The sequence below is a fragment of the Gekko japonicus genome, unplaced genomic scaffold (assembly GCF_001447785.1).
Source record: "Gekko japonicus isolate JY-2015 unplaced genomic scaffold, Gekko_japonicus_V1.1 scaffold378, whole genome shotgun sequence".
NCBI lineage: Eukaryota > Metazoa > Chordata > Lepidosauria > Squamata > Gekkonidae > Gekko > Gekko japonicus.
The window spans coordinates 680,896-702,426 of NW_015159722.1; the positions used below are offsets into that span (position 1 = coordinate 680,896).

General features: G+C 44.6%; 1 protein-coding gene across 1 annotated transcript in view; it reads left to right on the plus strand.

Moving 5' to 3' along the window:
• The window catches only part of FMN2 (formin 2), a 267,533-nt gene that overhangs the window by 75,887 nt on the left and 170,115 nt on the right, over window positions 1–21,531 (plus strand). The window contains exons 6-7 of the mRNA XM_015421613.1: window positions 5,930–7,458; window positions 11,093–11,237. Of these exons, the coding sequence (XP_015277099.1) occupies window positions 5,930–7,458; window positions 11,093–11,237 (1,674 nt within the window). The remainder of the gene's footprint in view (window positions 1–5,929; window positions 7,459–11,092; window positions 11,238–21,531) is intronic.

The following is a 21,531-nucleotide window of genomic DNA, read 5'->3' on the forward strand; positions in this document are numbered from 1 at the left end:
TCTAGTGAACAAACATATTATGTATTTTGTTCCTTAGTATAATCTGTACTGTGATTGGAAGGGTGGTCCAGCCACTGGGAGGGCAGCAAGACTGGAAAAGCAGGGCGTGGGCACCTATTCCTGAACTCTCATCTCCCCTCATGAAACAACCTAGCTCCATGGACAGTATAGCTAGAATAAATCTCTGCTTTGCAAATGAAGCTCATGGCAAAAATAGGTCAGGTTTCAAACTCCACTTAATCTCTTTATCCCTTTCTGCCTCATCTTATTTCTGTGATTAACACATGAAGCAGCCTTATGCTTGAGTATAGGGTTGTCAGGTCCTACCTGGCAGTGAGTGGGGGACTCCCAGGTTCTTTCCGAGATCTTCTGCCATGCACGTTTTGTGCGTGTAGCATGATGACATGATTCAGAAGTGACATCATTGAGTCACTGGCATCAGGGGGGTAAGTGATGCTATAGTTTTTGGGCAAAACTCTATGGTTTTTTGTCTTCAAAACCATAGTGTTTGCCCAGAAACTAGAGTGTCACCCCGATGTTGGTGATGCGATGATGTCATTTCCAGGTGACATCATCGCGTTGGGGACATCGCGTAGCATTGTCCCTGTTTGGGGGTGGGGTTTCCCCCACCGGCCAGCTGGACAATTGTAGATCGAAGCCCTCGAAAGTGGGGGAACCCCAACTGGGACCTGGGGGCTGGGAATGCTAGTCAAGAAAGACCATGGATTTATCAAGGTAAGAATTTTCTCAGCTCTTGATCAGCAAACATTTTTGTGACATTAGTTTAAATTTCTCTTAGTCTTCCCATATCAATAACCTTTTTTTTAATGAAGGGGTCCTGATTTTAAAAGTGTAAGAGTTTTAACCCCACTCCCACCTTTATTTTGGAAATTCAGTTCATAAATTGGGGTTTTTTTGTTTTTGTTTTTTGCCATCAAGTCAAAGTGACTTCTGGTGACCCCTAGTGGGGCTTGAAGACAAAGGGACGTTCAGAGGTGGCTTGCCATCGCCTGCCTCTCTGTCACGAGCAGCCCTGCTTAGCTTCTGAGATCTGATGAGATCGGGCTTGCCTGGACTATCCAGGTCAGGGCTATAAATTGGTTTTGAGGTATTTATTCTAAGATTTCATTTAAACATCTGTTTAAAGACATTTCCTTATACATTAACTATATTAAACTTGGCACTAAATGACATCTTTGTTCTGATCAGCATATTATAAATACGTAATAGAGAGTTTGTATGTAAAGGGACCTTACAATTTTAATGTGGACAATAAACATATTGGGACATTTGGTTAATATAGCAGAGTTTACCCAGTCATAGAAGCATGATACTAAGTGTAGCAAATAAATTTCCCAAGAAGTATATTGCAAAAAAGGTAAATTTACACTTATTCAAGTAGATCCAGTTCACATTCAGATTGAAGTCACAAGAAGAAAAAGAAGCATAATCTAAAGAGTACGTTCCCTTTCACAAGTGGCCAGCGTGTCTGGCATCATGTGTGTGGGAGTATGAGGGCATTGTATCTATAGGAGAGACTTGCAGAGACATGTGTCTCCATGGAAGGCCATATGAACAGAATGAGAGGATAAAGGGAGAGAGGAGGGGTCAGAGGGCAGCTCCCAGGCTAAGACAAAGAGAGGCATCCCATTTACGGAAATAACACCTATACATCCTTAGAGTGATGTAGTGCCCCCTAATGTCACTCCAACAAAACGTAGATTGTTGTAAATGTTGTGGTAAAAGAAGCCCTCAATATAGGCCCCGTTCATACGAGGGGTTTTGGTCCGGGAGCGAGACAGAATGGGGGCGGATCAAACAAGCGCGATCCCACGGCAACATCTGGGAATCGTTGCCTGTCCGTCCCCGATCTGTCTCTTCCGCGTGAAAACCCGCTCTAAAAAGAACCACCTACCTGGGTGGTTCATGCGAAGTGGAGTGGCTCAAACCGGCCGTGGGATCGGCCGCGCATCCTTGCAGCGGCACATCCCGGCCTCCGGCCAAAACTGCACATGCTTGAGCATGCGAAGTTCGGCGGCCTCCCCCTTGCCTCCGACACTTCCTCCCCAGCATGTGATCATGCCGGGGAGCAACGGCGCGCGGTGCACGGGATCCGTGGGATCCCGTCCGCGCGTATCTTTTTTGATGCGGCTCTCTTTAGCCGCGCTTCGCCTCATGTTTTCCCTGCCGTGTGGCAGGGGCCATCATCTACTTTTCAAAACAGAAGTAGCTTAGACAGTTTGATTATATAAGTAGATATGGAATATTATTGCCGTTAAGCTTTACAAGTTCTTAAAGGTTCCTAAAAACTGATATTTACCAAGGTGGCCCAAGAGATCAGTGTCTAATTTTAACCAAACAAAAGGGACTGTCTTGAGTTAGAAATGCCATCTCTTATGTGCCTTATTATTTAATAATAATTTATATTATGTTGGAATTGGTTAGTGTGGGTATTATAAACTTAAAGGATGTGGTCAATCTAATGTTTTCGTCTTTGGCTGAACTCAGAGAAGAAAATTCCATCTTTCCGCAAACAAGATTTTTAGATAGTGTAAACTTAATTAATCTTTTTAGGGACATTCTAGAAGTTATCTCAAAAGCAGGCCAAATTGTATGTAGAAGGTCATTGTCTTGTTTTTCTTGAAGCAATCCTTTCATCTCCTCAATGGGTGGATAGATGTAGAAAAATTACAAGAGGCAAGATGTTCTCTGAGAAAATAAAGACTTGGAAAAGATTTGGGGGTAAAAGTAAACTTTTCCAACCTATAACCAAAGCAAATAAATAGTTTTCCCCAAACAAATCCTACTAAAGCTCCTTTTGGCATGTTTTAGGACATTTAGCTCAAGGTTATATGCAGTCGGATTGCACTGGTGTTTTTCAGGCTCTGCCTTTTTATTATCCAAATGTGTCAAAATTAATAGTCCCCTTACAATTGTGTAAAAGGATTCACTTCAGTCAGAATCTATTATTCACAGGTGACTGCAATGCCCTCTCTAACAGTTTCATAAAGATTGAACTTCTGTTGCATTTCTAACTATAAAGCTATGGAGGATTACATCACTTAACTGCAATTTGAAGCTAGATTTTGGGGTAATACCTGCATAGAAACTTACTTGGTTTCCCTTTTGGCACTTTATTAATCAACAAAAGAAAAGGCAAAAATCCATTAGGAAAAGGTACTTTTGTGAAGGAATTTTGATCTCTCACTGCACCTTTGTATTGTGTGGGCAGTAGAATTATGTTGGCCTTATACATCCAACTCTGCCTTTTACGCAGACAGGGCATGGACAACATAAAATGTGGAAAGTCCTTCATTAATGTTCATTGTTTACCGTTTTTACATTAATTTAAAGTGTCAGCCTATAAACACCAGTGTCTTTGAAAAAAGTCTTGTTTGCAAAACAAATTCCTACAAGTTTGTGGTTTTATAATCATTTTCTGGTTATGGTTCCAGAAGGGTAATCATGTTGTTCCACAGTAACAAGATGTGCTGTGGTATCAGACAGAGTTCCTGCCAAGCTAGGAAGTGAGGTTAGATAGAAGTGGACATGGAGGAAGGAAAAAGGCAGTCATAGACAACACGAGGTGTGGACAGCAAGAGCAGAAGACTGATGGCTCAGCCCGCCTTACTTGAAAACCTTTCTAGTAACCAGGGTAAGAGTAAATGGGATTGATTTCCCTACAGTTCAGTTTTTGGGCTTGAAATTGGGGCTGTATGGCATGCAGGCTAAATCCTTGCTTGCATTCCCTGCTGAAAACTTGAATTCTAATATGTTGTACCTCTAAGAGTAAGAAAAAAATCTACATGCTTCTTCACGTCAGGGAAGCTACTTAGCACTTTCCCACATTACTCCTTAGAGCCAAACTAGGTGTTATGGGTGGCCACCAGTGACATCTTAAAGAAGAATTTGCTATTTAAAAATGGGGGTGCGGTGGTACAGTGGGAACAGGCAACTTTTTGAAGTGCCGAAACAGCCATTGGAGAGTTTGTTGCAGCACTTGAGAAGGCATGGTTGGTCAGACCCGTGGCTACCATTACATTTAGTTTTGCTCCTATTCACTTTGGTAGGAAGAGTCATTTGACAGAGTTCCCACATTGTCATTAGCAGCCACTGGAAATGAGCAGGATTGGCATGGGGATGCTCCTTGGAAGTATCTGGAAACTGTAATAGACATTATGACTTGGATCGTATTCTTGGTTTTGCTGCCTCTGCTCTTCATCCATTGTGACAGCAGGTGCTCCATTGTAGAGCTTTCTCCTCTGGCACTAGGTATTTTTTGGCTTCTGGAAAGATACTGGGCATGTGTGAATGCCTAGTGCCAGAGGAAGTGTACTCTGCTGTGAAAAACTGTCTCCACAGCAGACAAAGAGGAGTTCAAACAGAAGGATCCAAGAACAGGTGGGTGTAAAATGCCACACAGACTATTTCAGGCTGCTTTTATGTGCTCAACAGGACATACTGATCAAGCATAACTGGTTATTTTCACATGAGCCCCTTGGTAGGAAATGCCCTGCTTCTCACATGAAGCTGGCTATATTCTATAGACATTCATGTCATAAATAAAACACCTGATTTCTTTCTGGCTTTAGATGTCCAAGAAAACATGTCTTGAGTGTTTGCTTTTTGAAGCCTTGATGATTTATTGTACATCCATCAGCATTAGTGTTGGCTGCCATTATGTCTTGTTTTCTCTTTGGTTCCTTGAACAAAATGAACCACAAATGGATGTTTAAAGAAAAAGAACTGATTTTAATTAGAAACTTAATGAGTGAGAAACTGGCACAAAATACTGTAATTAGAGAAAATAAACTAAGTTGTCCTTTAGTCTCGTTCCATTGTACTCTTTGGAGCCCTGGGTAGCTGTTCTTTGGCTAGTTTTGAGCATTACAAGCCAAAGTGGCTCCAGTGGTAAATGTAGGCTTAGTTTGGCCTGCTTATAGCCGGTAATTTGCTCCAGGGAACTGAATCTCAAACAACGAATGCATGTATATTAATAAATCAAAATTAGCTCTGTTTTTACAGCAGAACCACACACGAGTCTTCTCCCCAGATTCTTTTGGACACAGACAACTGCAAGTCTATGTTAAAGAAACTATCTTGTAAACTTGGTGAAACCCAGATTGCACTGAAGACAAAAGGCAAATCGCAATGAGTCACTGGATTTGGCTTCTAGCACGAATGTAATGAATTCACAGACATTCGATTAGGGCTATCATTTTTTTAAAAAAATCCAGTGCTTCTAGCTCGTATTATTGCAGAATGAAGTAGGAAGAAGTAAATATGGTATTTGCATCAAGGTTACAAAAAGATATGTGGAAGAACTGCCAAGAGCTAGGGTGCAAAGAAGGGAGGGGAGGGAGCAATAAAGCCACCTAGGAATCCAAAGAGGAGGTTTATTATAGCTTTTTGATATATGTTTTTTGTGGTATAGCTAAGGGCATTTGGGGAGTGAGGTCATGACCATGCTACCTCTACGGGATAGATCACTGGTAGCTGTGGAAGTGGCTACAAACTCAGTTTCCTGCTTAACTGGACTTCCTGCCTCAGAACGGATGGGATTATATTTGCGTACAGCAAGAATCCGTGTGTAGCCCATTCATCTCTGAAATGTTTAACAAAAACTGTAAAATAAAGTTGTGACTTTCTTCATACTCAGATATTGATTGTATCTATTGAATGTATCACCTTGCCTGTGTCTCCCTCTTTGTAGTTGGGTCCCTGTTGCAGGTTCAAGCAAGTAATATTTTAAAGTGAATATACAAAGTACCCCAAATTGGGTACGTCGTAGTGCTTTAACTTTCACAATTAACAGACATATTCAAATGGCTGCCCAGGTGATATTTTGAACTCTGTGTCTGCACTGTCTTGCTATAGTAGCAAATGCTATGTGTTTTCTGCATATTACCTTATCTTATCCTTCTTGTAGGCAGATGTTGTAATGAAATCAGAAGAGCGTGCAAATGAAATTCAGCGGCTTGAGCAGACCATACAAGATCTGAAATCAAAAATCGCAGAGTTAGAGAAACAGTTTCCAGCAGCCGAGTTGCCGATTTCCTCTAGAACTCAGTGGAATGAAATCAAACAGCCGACTTCTGAAGGGCTCTCTGATGCAGATCTTCATGAAGAGGAACCACGTACCCTATCTAAAACAATAACAGCGAGATCCGTGCAGACTTCACCAACAGAAGATTGTTTAATACACACAATGCCTTCAGCCAGCACACTGCCACAGCTTCTCCAAGGGGATGCAAGTCAAGGGCCAACTCAACCATTGCCAACACTTGAGCCACAAACAACCTTTTGCTCGGAAATATCTTTAGTTCTTTCACCAAAACGGATTTCAGTACAGTTGGATGCTGCCCAAGAAAAACATTTGCCACAGCCTTCAGGACTAGATGCTAATTTATTACCTTCTGAGGAATTTGTATCATCCCATCCACCTCTAAGTACTGAGAGTATTGCTTGCAGTGAACATTGCTCGTCCTTAACTTCTCATCCCAGTTCTAGCTTCCCCACTGGACTACTTAGTTCCCTGCCTGGAGCAGGTGGCTTTTTTTTAACTTCATCTTCATCTGGTTCAGGTTTAATGCCTCCACCACCATCCCTACCTGCCTCAGGATTCCCCCCGTCTTCATCTTGCACAATGCCACCTCCTGCCCCACCATTGCCTGGTGAAGGTATTCCTCCTCCTCCACCACCACCACCTCTGCCTGGAATGGGCATGCCTCCTCCTGCCTCTGCTGTGGGTTTTGCAGTTATCCCTCCTCCGCCTCCTTTGCCCGTGGATATCCCACCTCCACCATGTTTTTCTGGAATGAGAGTGCCACCCCCTCCACCTTTGCCAGGGGCAGCTATTCCTCCTGCACCACTGCTGCCTGGCATGGATGGTCCACTCTTTTCCTCCCTTCCTCCTGGAATGCAGGTACCTGCTACATCCCCACCTTTGGCAAACATGGGAGTACCACCACCACCACCTTTACCAGGAATGGGAGTGCCACCACCTCCACCTTTGCCAGACATGGGGGCACAACCTCCTCCCCAGCCATTCCTGGGAATGCCACCCCCTCCCCCACCTCCACCTTTGCCAGGCATGAGTTTGCCACCCCCTCCCCCACCTTTGCCAGGCATGGGTGTTCCCCCTCCTCCCCCACCTTTACCTGGTGCAGGTGTTCCCCCTCCTCCCCCACCTTTGCCAGGCGTGGGTGTGCCACCCCCTCCTCCACCTTTGCCTGGAGCTGGAGCTCCTCCTCCTCCCCCACCTTTGCCGGGTATGGGTGCGCCACCTCCATTGACTGCTAGCCTTCCACATGTTTCTGGGTTTCTTCAACCTCCCTTTGCGACTGGTTTGTTTGTAATGGGGATGGACCAGGAAAAAGGGAGCAGAAAACATGCAATAGAACCTTCTCGACCCATGAAGCCTCTTTATTGGACCAGAATTCAGCTGCATAATAAAAGGTAATACGAACAATGGAAATGTTGGGATGGTTTCTTTTAAGCTTTTCTAACAAAATTGTGTCATTAGGGTTGCCAGCTCTGGAAAGGGAAATCCCTGGGGATGGAGCCTGGGGTGGGCGGGGTTTGGGGAGGAAAGGGACCTCAGCAGTATATAATGCCGTAGAAACAATCCTCCAGAGCAGCCATTTTCTCCAAGGGAACTGATCTTGGCCCTCCGCAGGTCAAATGTAATAGCAGGAGATTTCCTGGTGCCGCCTGGAAGTTGGCAATCCTATGTGTTTTATAATAGCTGCATTGAAACTGAAAAAAAATCCCTAAATCATACCACTGTAGTTTGTTGTGTCTCTGGTACTAGGAATAATCATGTTTAATATTAGTTCATTATTAGTTTGTATGTAATTCTGAGAGAATGCTAGGAAGCTCCCCCCCCCCCCCCTACATGGGGTTTCAATAAAGCAATGCTTATTGTGTTTCTCTCTGAGTTAAGTATAAGTCTAACATATGTATATTTTCTGAACTGTTTTGTGAAAACTGTTGCTCATCAAAAAGTGTTGAGACACAAACACACCATGGTCTCTTGAACAGCCAGTTCACATATGTGGAAGCAGCACTAGAGCCTCCCACTGCAGTCTTCAGCTGGCTTTTTCCACATGATAATCTCATGCAAACATGTTAGGCGATTAGTACAACACACTAGGTTATGGACATAAGAAACCCGGATGAAGACTGCAGCAAGGGAATTCAGCGGTGCCGTTGCTGCATGTCTGAACCGACCCTCGTGACATTACGAAAGGCTTTGCCTCTCACAGTACTTTGCAATGCAGAAGTCTTGCTCTTGTCAGTAGGGAAGGAGGCTGGCAGAAGGGCAGACCTGGGGAGAAGAATTGTGCGCACAGCAGAGGAGTCTATGGGCTGGCCTACCCATGCAGCAGAATGAAGTGGCAGAATCCTGAGGAGGTAGTGTGCTGTCCTACTTGAGACTAACCATGAAGCAGTCCCATTTTTGCCTGCAACTCCATGTTAAAAAAAAAACACACACAAAAACTAAGTAGAAAAGTACTACTTGTTTGGGGGGGAAGTGTTCTAGTCCAGGCCTTTCCCTGATGTGTTACTTTCCCACTAGTAAAGGAACCTTTTTTTAAAATGCAGTGGGACATATTTTTAAAGTCATCCCTCACCTCTAGTCTCAAGTGGGACAGTAGACTCTACCACATTTTGCCTCATACTCATTTGCATATTAAGCGACACACCCCTAATGTAGCCAATCCTCCAAGAGCTTACAGTAGCTCCTGTAAGCTCTTGGAGGATTGGCTACATTAGGGGTGTGTGGCCTAATATGCAAAGGAGTTCCTGCTACAAAAAGAGCCTTGCTGCAGGCCTTAGATCAATTTGGAAACCTCCAGTCTTGGTGTAGGCAAGGAATGTGTGTTGGGAGAGCCAGAAATGTCAGTAATGAAACCTCCATAAAAGCCATGCCCTCTGATGATTTTCTGTCCTTGAATTCCAGATGAATGAGAACAAGCCTGTGTATGGATTGCTGCCTTTTTCCTTATTGCAGTTATTCGGAATTGCTCCCCCAACTGGGGAGGAGTTAACCCGTCACTTTCCCAGCCTTGTGATCCAGTCTTCCACCCACCTGGCTTCTTTTTAATGTTAAAGAAAACATTGGGAGATCCAATCACGATTGTGTGTCATTGTGGAATTTTGCCCAAGAGCTTTGCATGTTCTCATAAGCTTTATTGCTATTTAGGACGGATTGGGTCATGGCACTGAAAAAAAGTCTTGTAGTTTCAACCCTAATTATTCCAGCAATTGGTGTAGGCGTGCATGGTGTTGGATGTTTCTGATATTGTAATTGCATGTCCTCAAATCCTTCAACACCTAATGCAGGAAAAGGTGGATCTAAGCACAACCAGTGTTCAAATTTTCATCCTCGGACCTCTATCTGAAAATTGGGAGTTTGTAAAATTTAGCAATCCACCCATTATAGAAGTGGAATTTGAACTCTGCTTGCTAAGGTCTGACTCTCTTACTCAGACACAGTGAATCAATGCTTGCTCACTGGGATTTTAATTCTTTAGTATCCTGCCCCCAGCCTACTTCAGAGGTATTTGAGGCATTCCTTGTATGAGAAAGGCAAAGGATTTCTAGTAACTCCTCCTGAAACTCCTTGTAAATCAAAACAGGAGATAGCGTTTCAAGAGAGGGCTTCAAGAGAGGGTTCGGGACTCAAATGTGCCTGAGAGTCATGCCCTCAGATGTAGGTCTTTTGCCCTTACCTCCTTAATGTGTGTGGTCTGTTAAAGTGGAGGGCAATGCATGTGATCAGAGGCGTGCTATTTATTTAGAGAGCCGGTGTGGTGTAGTGGTTAAGAGTGCTGGAATAAGGTCTGGGAGATCCAGTTTCAAATCCCCCTCATGCCATGGAAGCTTGCTGGTAACCTTGGGCCAGTCACACACTCTCAGCCCTCATCTACCTCCCAGCATTGTTGTGAGGATAAATCGGAGGAGAGGAGAATGATGCAAGTCGCTTTGGGTTCCCAGTGGGGAGAAAGGCGGGGTATCAATGGAATGAATAATAAATAAATAAATTATATTATCGGTCACACAGGTCCCCTCCATGTTGAAAACAGGTCCCAGGGCTGAGCCCTGTCAGCAGGGAAAAGGCAGAAAGGGAACTGTTTAGAAGTAGGGGGCGCAAGGGATGATTCTATCTTGTAATAGTGCTTTCTTCCCATGACACAATGTGTTGTTGTGGCCTAGGTGTGGCCATGCCACCTCTGTGTGTGAATGTATGTGTGGGAGTGGTTTTCAGAAAATCCAGGGGATGTTCTTTGAGCAATACAAAATGAAGTTCTGTGTTTAACTTTTGCTGTGTCCTATACTGTGCGCATGATTCCCTTCCTCCATTTCTCTTGCCTTCTGACAGACTCCCCCATACCTGATCCCTCTTTCTCAAGTGGGGAAGATAAGAGCTGGTAAGCACACGATAAGACTATGCTACTAATAGCTTCTTTTCAAGAGAGAAAGATGAAAATTCTAAGAAATGGAGAGAGACCCGTAACCTTTTTGATGCAAATCTGTTTCAGACATGGTCAAAGACAGCATGAGATATGCACTGATTATTCATGTCTATAGGTGACATTTAAAGCTCTTTTCAGTAGTTCTGGTTACAATACGTACTATCTGTTATGGAACTATTTTATTTCTATTCTTCTTGTATGCTTCTTCAGCTTAATTTTATGGTTAATTTTAACTTGCAAATAATTGTTTTCCAGACCCCACAATCACTTTCTTGACCACTGCCATAATAGCCAGCAGTCAGATGTGCTTCTTGTTTAATTTGATAGATAGATGTTGATACAATAATTTATTTATATACACACATAATCCAAACAAATAGTAATATGTGATACTGTAGAGAATAGTTACAATGTACATTCTTATATATGTATACATAGGGGTGATCAATATTTCAGCTTCTTTTTCTTTCGAGGTGTCTTATTTCAACTAGAAAAGAAGGAATACTGGTTTTTGAGTGCACAAGTTTAATATTCATTATCTATCTTCATTCCACCATTTTGTAAACATTTAGTTTGACGTTGCCCTACATAGGTCTTTTGCTTAACTTTAGAGATTCTAGTGCTTCACTTGTGTGGGAAAAAATTGAAGAGCCTTCCATAGATTATCATGAATTTGAAGAACTGTTTTCTAAAACAGCTGTTAAAGAGCGGAAGAAGCCCATTTCGGACACCATTGCAAAGACAAAGACCAAGCAGGTGAGTAGTCAATAGCAATGTGGTTTTGTTTGGTTTGTTGCAGACAAATCTTCGTAGGAACATATTAACTAAACTTCCTGAAACTTCCTGAAAGGAAGGAGGTGGCAGGGGAGAGGTTTAGATCTGTCCTCAGTAGCGCACAGCTGGTGCATGTAGAGGTGTGTGATAAACAGATGGCATACATGAGGAAGAAGAAAGAAGAGGTAAGGATTGTGATGAGGTTCATGTGTGGGGTGGGGAAGAATAAAGTTAGATGGATAGACAGATGCCCAATTAGGGCATGAAGTCAAGGGCTTGGGAGGGGGCAGAGGCAGAGAAAGGTGTGTGTTTTTTTCCCTCTCAGCAGCAGCCTTCAGTAGACATGATGGGAATTTATTTTGGTTTCCCCTTATGAGACAATGTATAAAGATATGTAGTGTCTGCAACATAGTAAACTCTGTAATTTGAGGGAACTAGCTGAGTTTTTCCTATTATTAATACTGGTTGGAGGATTGTGTTTTTTAAAAAAGAAAGGAAATAATGTATACATTTTCTACACAGACCTAAAATTTTTAATATTGACTTGACAGCAGCCACTGCCCCACTTTAAACCATCCTCTCCATCTGATTTGCTCCAGCTACAGACAGTCTCACCTGACAAGAAAAGCTTGCTGAAAGAGCAAGTGATCCTTTTCTCTCTCACTCTGCATTAGTGCTGACTTGGTTGGTTGGAATGGGCCTTTATTTTAATTGACAAAATGGCAGCTAGCATATAAAGTCTGCAGAGTTAGGGGTTTACCACTGTGTAGCACTGCTAATAAAGGTGGAGTCAATTCTTCTGTGGTATATCTTCTCCTAGGTGAGGTTTTATCTCAGTCCTTGACTTTGTAGTGATACTTTCCTCATTATGTGAGGGGCCTATGTGAGGGAACAGAAGGAGGCCAGAAGTGTGTCTCGCCTGGACCAGCAACACAGAGGCACCCCTTTGGGACCTCAGATATTTCTTTTATTTGTGGTGCATGGTCATGTTGCAGGCACAATCTGCAGGCATCACTGTAAGGGCTGTAAGAGTGTGGCCCTCTGGCAGGGTCCTTAGATGTGGACCAAGGATTGAATGGAATAATGGGATGCTGATCAGGAGGGCACACCAGGTGATTATCAGGGATTTGCAATGACTGGGAGAATGCACTTCTACCATTTATAACTGTGAGCTGGATTAGAAGGAGTTATAAATATACCTCTTATTCATTGAAGACTGGATGTAACTTAATGGAATTTTATGAAAACAAGCACTACTATACGTCAAAAAAAAGGAAAGGAAAGGTTTTAGGAACTTGCTAAATACTGAGTCTGATTGTTTAACCTGAAGTACAACACAGCATAGAATATCTGAAAAGATCAAGAAAAGGGGAGTTAAAGTTTCTAAGAAGAAAGAATGTGAAAGGATAAATCTGTCCAATTTGTTTGGGCCCCTGCTTCCCCTTCCTGAGCTATAACAATTGGACAGTTCTTAACAGCAATATTGTATTTATGGGGTTTACATTACATCATGGTAAATTTCTGAATGAAGCAGAATGTATAGAACCATTCCAGTTCGATTATGGGACTAAAATGGCTTTGGTTGCCCTGGTGGATGACATGTACCTGGAGATGGCTGGGGAGGAATGTGACCCTGTTAATTCTTCTGGACTTCTTGGTACCCTTCAGGACTGCCTTTTTGGACTGGGAGGCACTGTTCTGCAGTAGTTTTGGTCCTACCTCAAGTGTAAGTTTCAGAGTGTGGTGCTGATGGACTTCTGCTCTGCCCCTTGGCCTTTGGACTGTGGGGTTCCCCCAGGTTTCTTCTTGTCCATTATATAAAGCCACTGGGAGAGGTCATCTGAAGATTTGGGCTGAGCAGCCACTGATACAAAGATGACACTCAACTGTATCTTGTACTACCAGCAGATCCCAGGGAGGCTGTAGAGACTGAACAGGTGCCTGGGGGCAATTTTGAAATGGATGAGGGCTAACAATCTGATGCTTAATCCTGACAAAACAGGGAAGGACTGACATGGGAAATGGATTGTCCCCTAAGAGATCCTGCTTCAATTGGTCCCACCATCTGAGGCTAGATAGGTGGCAACCAGAGAGAAGGCTTTCTCTGCTGTGGCACCAAAACTTTGGAACTCCCTCCCCAGGTAGAGTTGTCTGTCTCCCTCTATTGTTGTCTTTTGCCAGCAGGTGAAGACTTTCATTTCATCTGGCATAGCATTTATTGGATCTGCTTCTACTGTTCTTTGTTTATGCATTTTAATTTAATTTTAAGGATGGGCACAAACCAGCTCATGAACTGAAGTTCCTGATGCACTTTGGCCAGTTCATGGTTCACAAACTTTTAGTGCTGTTTGTGGTGGTTCGTGAATGGAGACAGACTGACACAAATCAATTAATCTGTTTACAAAACTTCAAAGCAACAAGGGGGAATGAAATTCTCCAGCCTTGGAACTCCAATAGGAGCCCTCCAAACCTTAACAGGCACTGCCAGCCGCCAATCACAGAGTTGCCATTCTGCTCTGTGGGCTCCAAAGCCTATATATTTGTCAGCTTTGCTCCCTCCTCCTTGTTTGTTGGCTGGTGAATCAAGAGAGAGGCACAGAGTTAGCAGAGCAGAGTCATTGCTTTGCTTTCTGCTCTGTCCTGTTGGGATTCATTGCTTCCTGCTTGTGATCTGCTCTCTGCTGCTGGGGTTTGGGTGTGGAGTGGATTCAGGGTTCTGAACCACAGCCTTTGTGCTCATGCTGAGCACTAGGGCTTAGCTTGGGTGCCTCCCCAGAGGACCCACATTTATATACCCCCCACCCCACTTGCTTGTGATCTGCTCTCTGCTGCTGGGTTTTGGGTGTAGATAGGTGGACTCAAGAATTTGAGTCCCATTTCTGTGCTCACGCTGAACATTAGGGCTTAGCTACTGAGTGCTTCCCCAGAGGACCCACATTTATATACCCCCACCCCTCCTGCTTGTGAACACCATGAGGGTGAAAGTGGGTGGAAGGGGTGCTCGTTGTGGGGGGAAGCTCTCCCTGTGTACAGAAGCCACTGTCCCTGGGCACCAAACCCAGCCTGCCACCACACTGGAGTCCCACTGGGCAGGGCATCACCAGGGGTCTCAGAGCCTCCTTCCCTTGCTGTGTCCTTGGGGCTCTCCCAAGCGGAAACAGATTTTAGCAATGTGCAGGTGCCAGCAGTTGCTGGAAGTCTTTAGAGAGGACTCTGACAGCAGTGGTTCAGAAATTGGTGGGGAAGCATCCTTCCTTTCCACATCCCAACTCCCTGCTGCCCCAAGTACACTCCCTCTGGTGCCTCCCAGCCTAGCACCAGAGAGCAGCTGTACCTAGTCCCACCTGCTCCAATTGTGGGGCCCCATTTCCGGGCCACCCTGTGGAAGCATTTTCACATCCTCCCCAGTGATACCTGTGTGGTGGAGTGCCAGGTGTACCATGCCCATGTCTGCAGGGGCACAAACACCCAATATCTGTCTTCCTTTATTTTCCACAGGCAACTGCTAAGGATGTACCCCACATTGTTGCTGCCGGAAGAAGAAATGGCTGGCAGTGGGAGGAGAAAGAGGCCCACTCCCTCTCAGTAGGGACAGGCAGAGGGGGGGCAGGAGGCCCCTCCAAGAAAGGCTCCCCATATTCTGGGTGTCATGGTTGGGACCCCAAGGCAGGCCATCCTCCAAGAGGCCATTTCCCCAGGGATGCCAACAGTGCCCCCCAAAAGGGCAAGGGGGAAGGTTCAGGAAGCACTCACTTGCTTCATTGGTGAGATTATTGCAGTGGATGGCTATGACGATTCTGTCCACTTCCCTCCCTTTCTGTTCCCCCTTACTGAGTGAGCTGCCCTAGTACTGTGTTCTCTTTTTTGCTGAAGAACTCTGGCTGTCCCACCCTGTCACAGTACAATATTTTGGCTGCACCTCAGCCCAGGAACCTGAGGGAAGAATCAGGAGCCCCCTAACTTAACTGGCACTTGAGGTGTTTTGAAATTCAAAAATAACAAAATATTTTATTTAACATAGAGAGGGAAGAGCAGGTGAAATCAGGGGTACAATTTTTGAGGTAAAACCAGTACATACACAGACTTTAATTCTTATGTTTCAGGCTAATGAGAGTTTCTTAAGCTTTTCACAGTGACTTGAATCTTTATGTGGAGAGGCTTTTGTTCCAGTGTTTTCCCCAGACACTTCAGTACACTTTCTTTGAGTATTCTCAACTCTTTTGCTTTCCAGAAGGCTGGTACACTTTTTCCAGGACCCAAACCCCTTCTCTTGAAACACCAGTACTTGTCTTGAGTTTTTAACTGACTCTTAAGGTCTCTAAAGGCAATTTGTAACCACACCACGGAATCTCTGTACTCTTCAGAGCTATGACCCTGTTTAGACTGGATAGGGAAATTTCTTCTCTCTCTAGAAGATCTATTACCTTTCCTTGTCCTGAGTGGGAGTCTCCTAACTACCCATTTGTCCTTGCGAACTTTCCCCAGTTCTCCTGTCTGTGTGAAACTGCTCTCAGTCTGGGCTGAATTCTGAACAAATTCTCCTCCTCAGCATTCAACTCTAAAGCCTCTCTCTGCTCAGCTGATGCTAACCAATCAGATTGCTTGGAACAGTCTGTCACTCAGGACTTTCTGTTTCTGTGGAGAATTAACCCTTCAAAGTCCTTCAGCTGTTTGTACAGCACTTCTAAGCTTTTAAAAAGTGCAGTCCATCAGAATGGCTGTATGTCCCTCATGGAGGACATAGCCTTTTGCCAGCTACTGCAACACGTGTCTCCTTGGTACACTGTTCCTTTGCAGAGGCCCATGGGCTGGCAAATCTTGCCCACCACGCACTGCTCTGCAGTGGTGCTGGTCAAGGGTGAGCTCTCCAGTGTGTAAGGCCAAACCGTCCACTTCACCACGGATCTCTGGAGCAGCCAACAGCATGGCTACCTCTCCGTCAGTGCTCCCTCTAAGCTGAGTTAGTGTGAGCTAGCTCACAGGTTTTTAGCCTCCAGCTCGCACCTTTTTGTCTTAGCTCAGGAAGGATGGCTCCAGCGCAAACTAATTTATGCAGCAGCCAAATTGCTCACTCACAACTTTAATGCCAGTAGCTCACAAAGTAGAATTTTTGCTCACAAGACTCCACAGCTTAGAGGGAACATTGCTCTCTGTCATTGCCTACTGGTGGCAACCAGAGGACCTCACTGTCCGGATTGTTGGGACCAGGCCCCCAGAAGGCAACAGTCCTGCCACCTGGCTACTAAGTGGTTCTGCTCCATGTACAGGGGATGAATGCACAGCGGCAAACATCACTGCCTCAATACAGAGTAGCCTGAAGGAGTGGGTTGGCAGCAGCAATATTATCTGTGGCTACGTGGTCACAGACGCCAGTACCAATAAGCTGGCAGCAGTGAAGGCTGCATGCCTCAAGGGCATCATCTGCCTGGCACACACACTTCACCTTGTGGTGAAGCATGCTCTGGGGCTGGGGAACACTGTGGGGCCCACCTGGGATGCTGCCACCCTCAAGCTGTGGTCCCTGCTCAAGACCTGCTCTCACCTGGCTTCCCACTTCTTGAGTAGCATCAAGTCTGTGCATATGCTGTGCAAGAGGCAGGGGAAGGGGGATGAGCCTGAACACCAGCTCATCCAGGACCTACCCACTCACTAGAACTCTGCCTACACTATGATAGTGCATTTGGTGGAGTCGGAGAGTGCAGTACAGAATGTCATCTCCTCTGTGACCGTCCTGCATGGGAAAGAGGATCTCAGCATCAGCTCAAATGACTGGCTGACCCTCTCCCAAATGGTGCATGTCCTGAAGCCCTTCCAGGACACCACTGATGTGCTCTGTGCCATACAGCCAGCATAGGGCAAGTCATCCCCTTGATTTGAGGGCTGGACCAGATGTTGGCCTTTGCACTGCAGCCAGGCCCTGAAGGGACATATACTCTCATGGGTCTGAGACTTGGCAGAGAGGTTGTAGGCTTCCCTTCTTTGTAGTGTCTGGCTGGGGTGCCCGCCAAGCTGCCATTGGGGAGCCCCTGTTGAAACTCTGGGGATGCCTGGCCTGCTTTTTTGTTCTTCTCTCTTTTTAGACTTGAGGGATGGCCCTGCCCAGCTCTACATGTGTTTCCACTTATCTGCAGAGTAGAATTCACCCCGATGGTTATTGACCCAGGTTCAGAGTAGAACGATGCACCCTCATTGGTGGGTGTGCTGTGTAGCACCTGCGTATGCAAGCCTTAGCTAGTGGGTTCCTCAGCTTATACCCTCCCAGCTGGTGTGAGGGTACTTTGGGGAGCCACCATTGAAACTCTGAGGGTGTCTGTGTTTCTGTCTTTCTTCAAAATACTGGCTATGTGTTTCAGCCCTGGGGGGGTGCACTTTGAGCATTATGGGTACACTTTGGGGTTTGGATGTCAGGGCTGGACTCAGGGCTTCAAGCCACTATGTCTACATACGTCTCAGGGCTTCGAGGCACGATGTCTACAAACATCATTGTACACTTTGGGGTTTGGGTGTCAGGGTTGGGCTCAGGGCTTCGAGCCACCACGTCTACATACGTTTTGGGGCTTTTAGCCCCAAATCTACATGTATCATTGCACACTGGTTTGGGTTTGAATAAGGTGGACTCAGGCTTCAAGCCACCACATATGCCTATGTTTTTTCACCCTTTGGTGTTTGCCTGTCAGGGTTGGACTTGGAGCTTCGAGCCACCACATCCACCACATCCACATATGTTGTTGCACTCTTGCTGTTTGGCTGTCAGAGCTGGACTTGGGGCTTTGAGCCACCGTGTTTATATACACTGTTGCACTCTTAGGTGTTTGGCTGTCAGGGTTGGGCTCAGGACTTCGAGCCTCACGTCTACATAGGTCATTGTATGCTTTGGTCTTTGGCTGCCAGAGTTGGACTCAGGGCTTCGAGCCATCTCATCTACATACCTTGTTTCTCACTTTCAAGTTTGGGTGTCAGGGCTGGACACAGGGCATCAAGCCACCATATCTTTATACATCGTTGCCCGCTTTGGCCTTTGGCTGTCAGGGTTGGACTCAGGGCCTTGAGCCACCATGTATATATACATCATTGCACCATTTGGGGTTTGGGTGTCAGGGCTGGACTCAGGGCTTCAAGCCTCCATGTCTACATATATCTCAGGAGGGCTTCAAGCCACCAAGTCTAGTTAGTGATGGTCCATGGTTTGGTTTGTGGGTCCACCACAAACTGAACCGAACCACATTTACCTGGCTCATGCTCATCGGTATTTAATTTGATTTCTTTGCTGTCTTTTATTCTTTTTAATGTTTTGATGTTCTTGTATGAACTGCCTCGTGGACCCTAATTGGGTGGGAAGGCGACATAAAAATGTTCCAAATAAATAAATTATTCTCATTTGGTTGCATAAACATGGTTAAAATGATGATCATGCCAAAATTTAGCTACTTACTAATCAACTTACCAATAGTAATTCCAGACAAAATACTGGAAGAATGGCAAAATATGATGAACAACTTTATTTGGGACAATAAAAAGCCTAGGATAAAATAGGCAACTTCACAAGAGGTCTAGGCAGGGGTCATTTCATAGAAAAAGAGCTAGGGGGACTCATTAGCATAACTCATTAGCATATGCCACACCCCCTGACATCACCGGAAGTGTGTCCTCCCCACAGCCGGCGGCGACCTCCAGCGGGCACCAGCAGGGAGCTCCAGGCCCCGCCCTCCCGCACCTCACCCGGGGGGGATGGCGTCCCCCCGCGTCCCCCCCCAAATGACCCCTGGGTCTAGGTATACCAAATCTGAATGGGATCAGTCCTGAACTTGAACTTGTTGTACAGTTTAAAAATCTTCATATTTTACTGCTTTGTCTGAGAGAGCACTTTCATAAGCTTTTGACAGCTCCCCTTTTATGAGGTTGGGTAGATATTTCATGAACTGCATATTCCAATTTTGGGCAGCTTCTCAAAAGCAGCCGAGAAAGTCTGAGGCTCTTCCGCTACTATATATGAAGTAAAATCTTTAGACGTTGTCCTTGGAGAGTTTAGACCGTCTACTTTGATTCTGAAGCATGGATTAAGTTTGGATTTCACTGTTAGAACACAGACTTTGTTGCTAAATTATAAACTAGTGTTTCCCAAGAGATTTTGTAGTATTGTTCTGCACTTGATCACAGCAGCTAGATTGTTTTTGCAAGACACAGGAGACAGGATATATTTCCTAAAACTCGGGAATGTATTAACAAAATCAAACAAATAAATATATTGATTACACTTACTGCTTAGATGTCCAACAAATCAAGATACTGTGACAGTCTCTAATTCAAAAACTATAGGAATTCTCTTGGTAAAGTCCCCTTCTTTTTATTTTGATTTATGGGTAAAAGAGTTCCATTCATTATAGTATAGGTTAATCACCTTTTATAGCATAGCCAAATGATTCATTTTTAAATTATTTAGGATTTGTATTTAGCTTTGATATGCTATGAATGTAAGCAAAACATTTTTTTAAAAAAAAACAAATGTCTGCAAGATGTCAAATTATTTAACCTTTAGTGAGAGTTCAGAGCTTTATCATAATCTAACAGTATGGTGCTAGCCGATATCTTTTGTAGCACTCATCAAGTGGTTTAGAAAGTATGTGGGGTCAGGTTGGGCTCTTACCTAGGAGGGCTTCTCATTGGCCATTGGAGATCTGATTGGCTGTGCAGGTTAAAATAATGTTTCGGTGGTAGCTGCCATCACAGTATTGGTTTTATTTTTTCACTCCTTTTCCCAGTAATATATTTTTAAACTAGGAATAAGGCCCATTGTGGAAATAAATACAACGAGCTCTAGAAAGAGGCTCTGAGAGAGTCCCCCTGGCCTTGGGCACTCAGCGCCTATTTGCTTTGGCAACCTCAGCAGGGTATAATGACACAGAGTCCACCATTTTCTCCAGGGGAACTGATCTCTGCCATCTGAAGAGCAGTTGTAATTCTACGTGATCTCCATCCCTCCCCTGGAGACTGGCAACAATGGTTCCCCATGAGGGAATGGCTGGTTTGGAGGGTGGAGTCTATGGCATTGTACCTGTCTGAGGTCCCACCCCTCCTCTAACTTCACCCTCTCCAAGCTCCACCCCTCAGATCTCTAGGAATTTCCCAACCTGGTGTTGGCAACCCGATCTCCCTCCCAGCCAACCATCAATCTACCGTTATCTGCCCCCTGGCTTCAGCTTTCCATCTATTCTCCCTCCCTCCTAGAGAGCAGTTGTAATTCTGTGTGATCTCCAGCCACCACCTGGAGATTGGCAACAATGGTTCCCCATGAGGGAATGGCTGGCTTGGAGCGTGGAGTCTATGGAATTGTACCTATCTGAGGTCCCACCCCTCTTCAAACGTCATCCTCTCCAGGCTCCATCCCTCAAATCTCCAGAAATTTCCCACCTGCAGTTGGCAACACTATCAGGAGTGGCCCCAATGAGTTTTCTCCCAAAGGCCAAAACAGACATGGAAAGGGCCTTTTAGTCCAGAACCAAACAAAGGTTAGTGAAAAGGAGGGCCAATATTAAAACCTATTCATAAAAAATAAAAAGAGGTACATGTATTTATTAATAATCACAAATTTTAAAACATATATAGAGGCCCATTTACAACCAATATATATAAAATATACAAAATATACAAATATCAAGGGCTGACAAAGTTGACTTTATGCGTTTTGGCCAAATAAGCCTTCCTCAGAGGTCATACATATGTGGCAAGATGGTTAATAATTATATTCACATAAACACATATATACAAAGTATAGATTCAATCAGGACCATTAAATAAATTGTTCAAAAGTAAAATCACCAGGCACAGGGTAAATATGCACATAAGACCTTTAAAGTGGAACTTTCAAAAGCCTCCCGTGTGCAATTTCAAAAGCAGAATATAAGAAGGTGATTTTGTTTCTTCCCTCAGTGCCCTGGTCTGGGCCTCCATCCATTCATCCATCCATCCATCCATCCATCATCTCTCTCTCTCTGTCTCATTGGCGCTCTGGAAGAAGAGTTGGTGACTGGCCAAGGTCACCCAACAGGCTTCATGTGGAGGAGAGGGGAATCAAACCTGGATCTCCAGAGTCCAGATTAGAGGCTGCCGCTCTTAACTACTACACAAAGCTGGCTCTCAGAATTACTGGTTGGCCACTGTGTAGAATAGGTTGCTTGACTGGAGGAACAACTGGTTTTTTTTATGTTCTCAGGTTATAAGGAATCCTATTTTCATTATATTCAATTGAACAAATACATTTTCAGTTACTAAAAAGCTA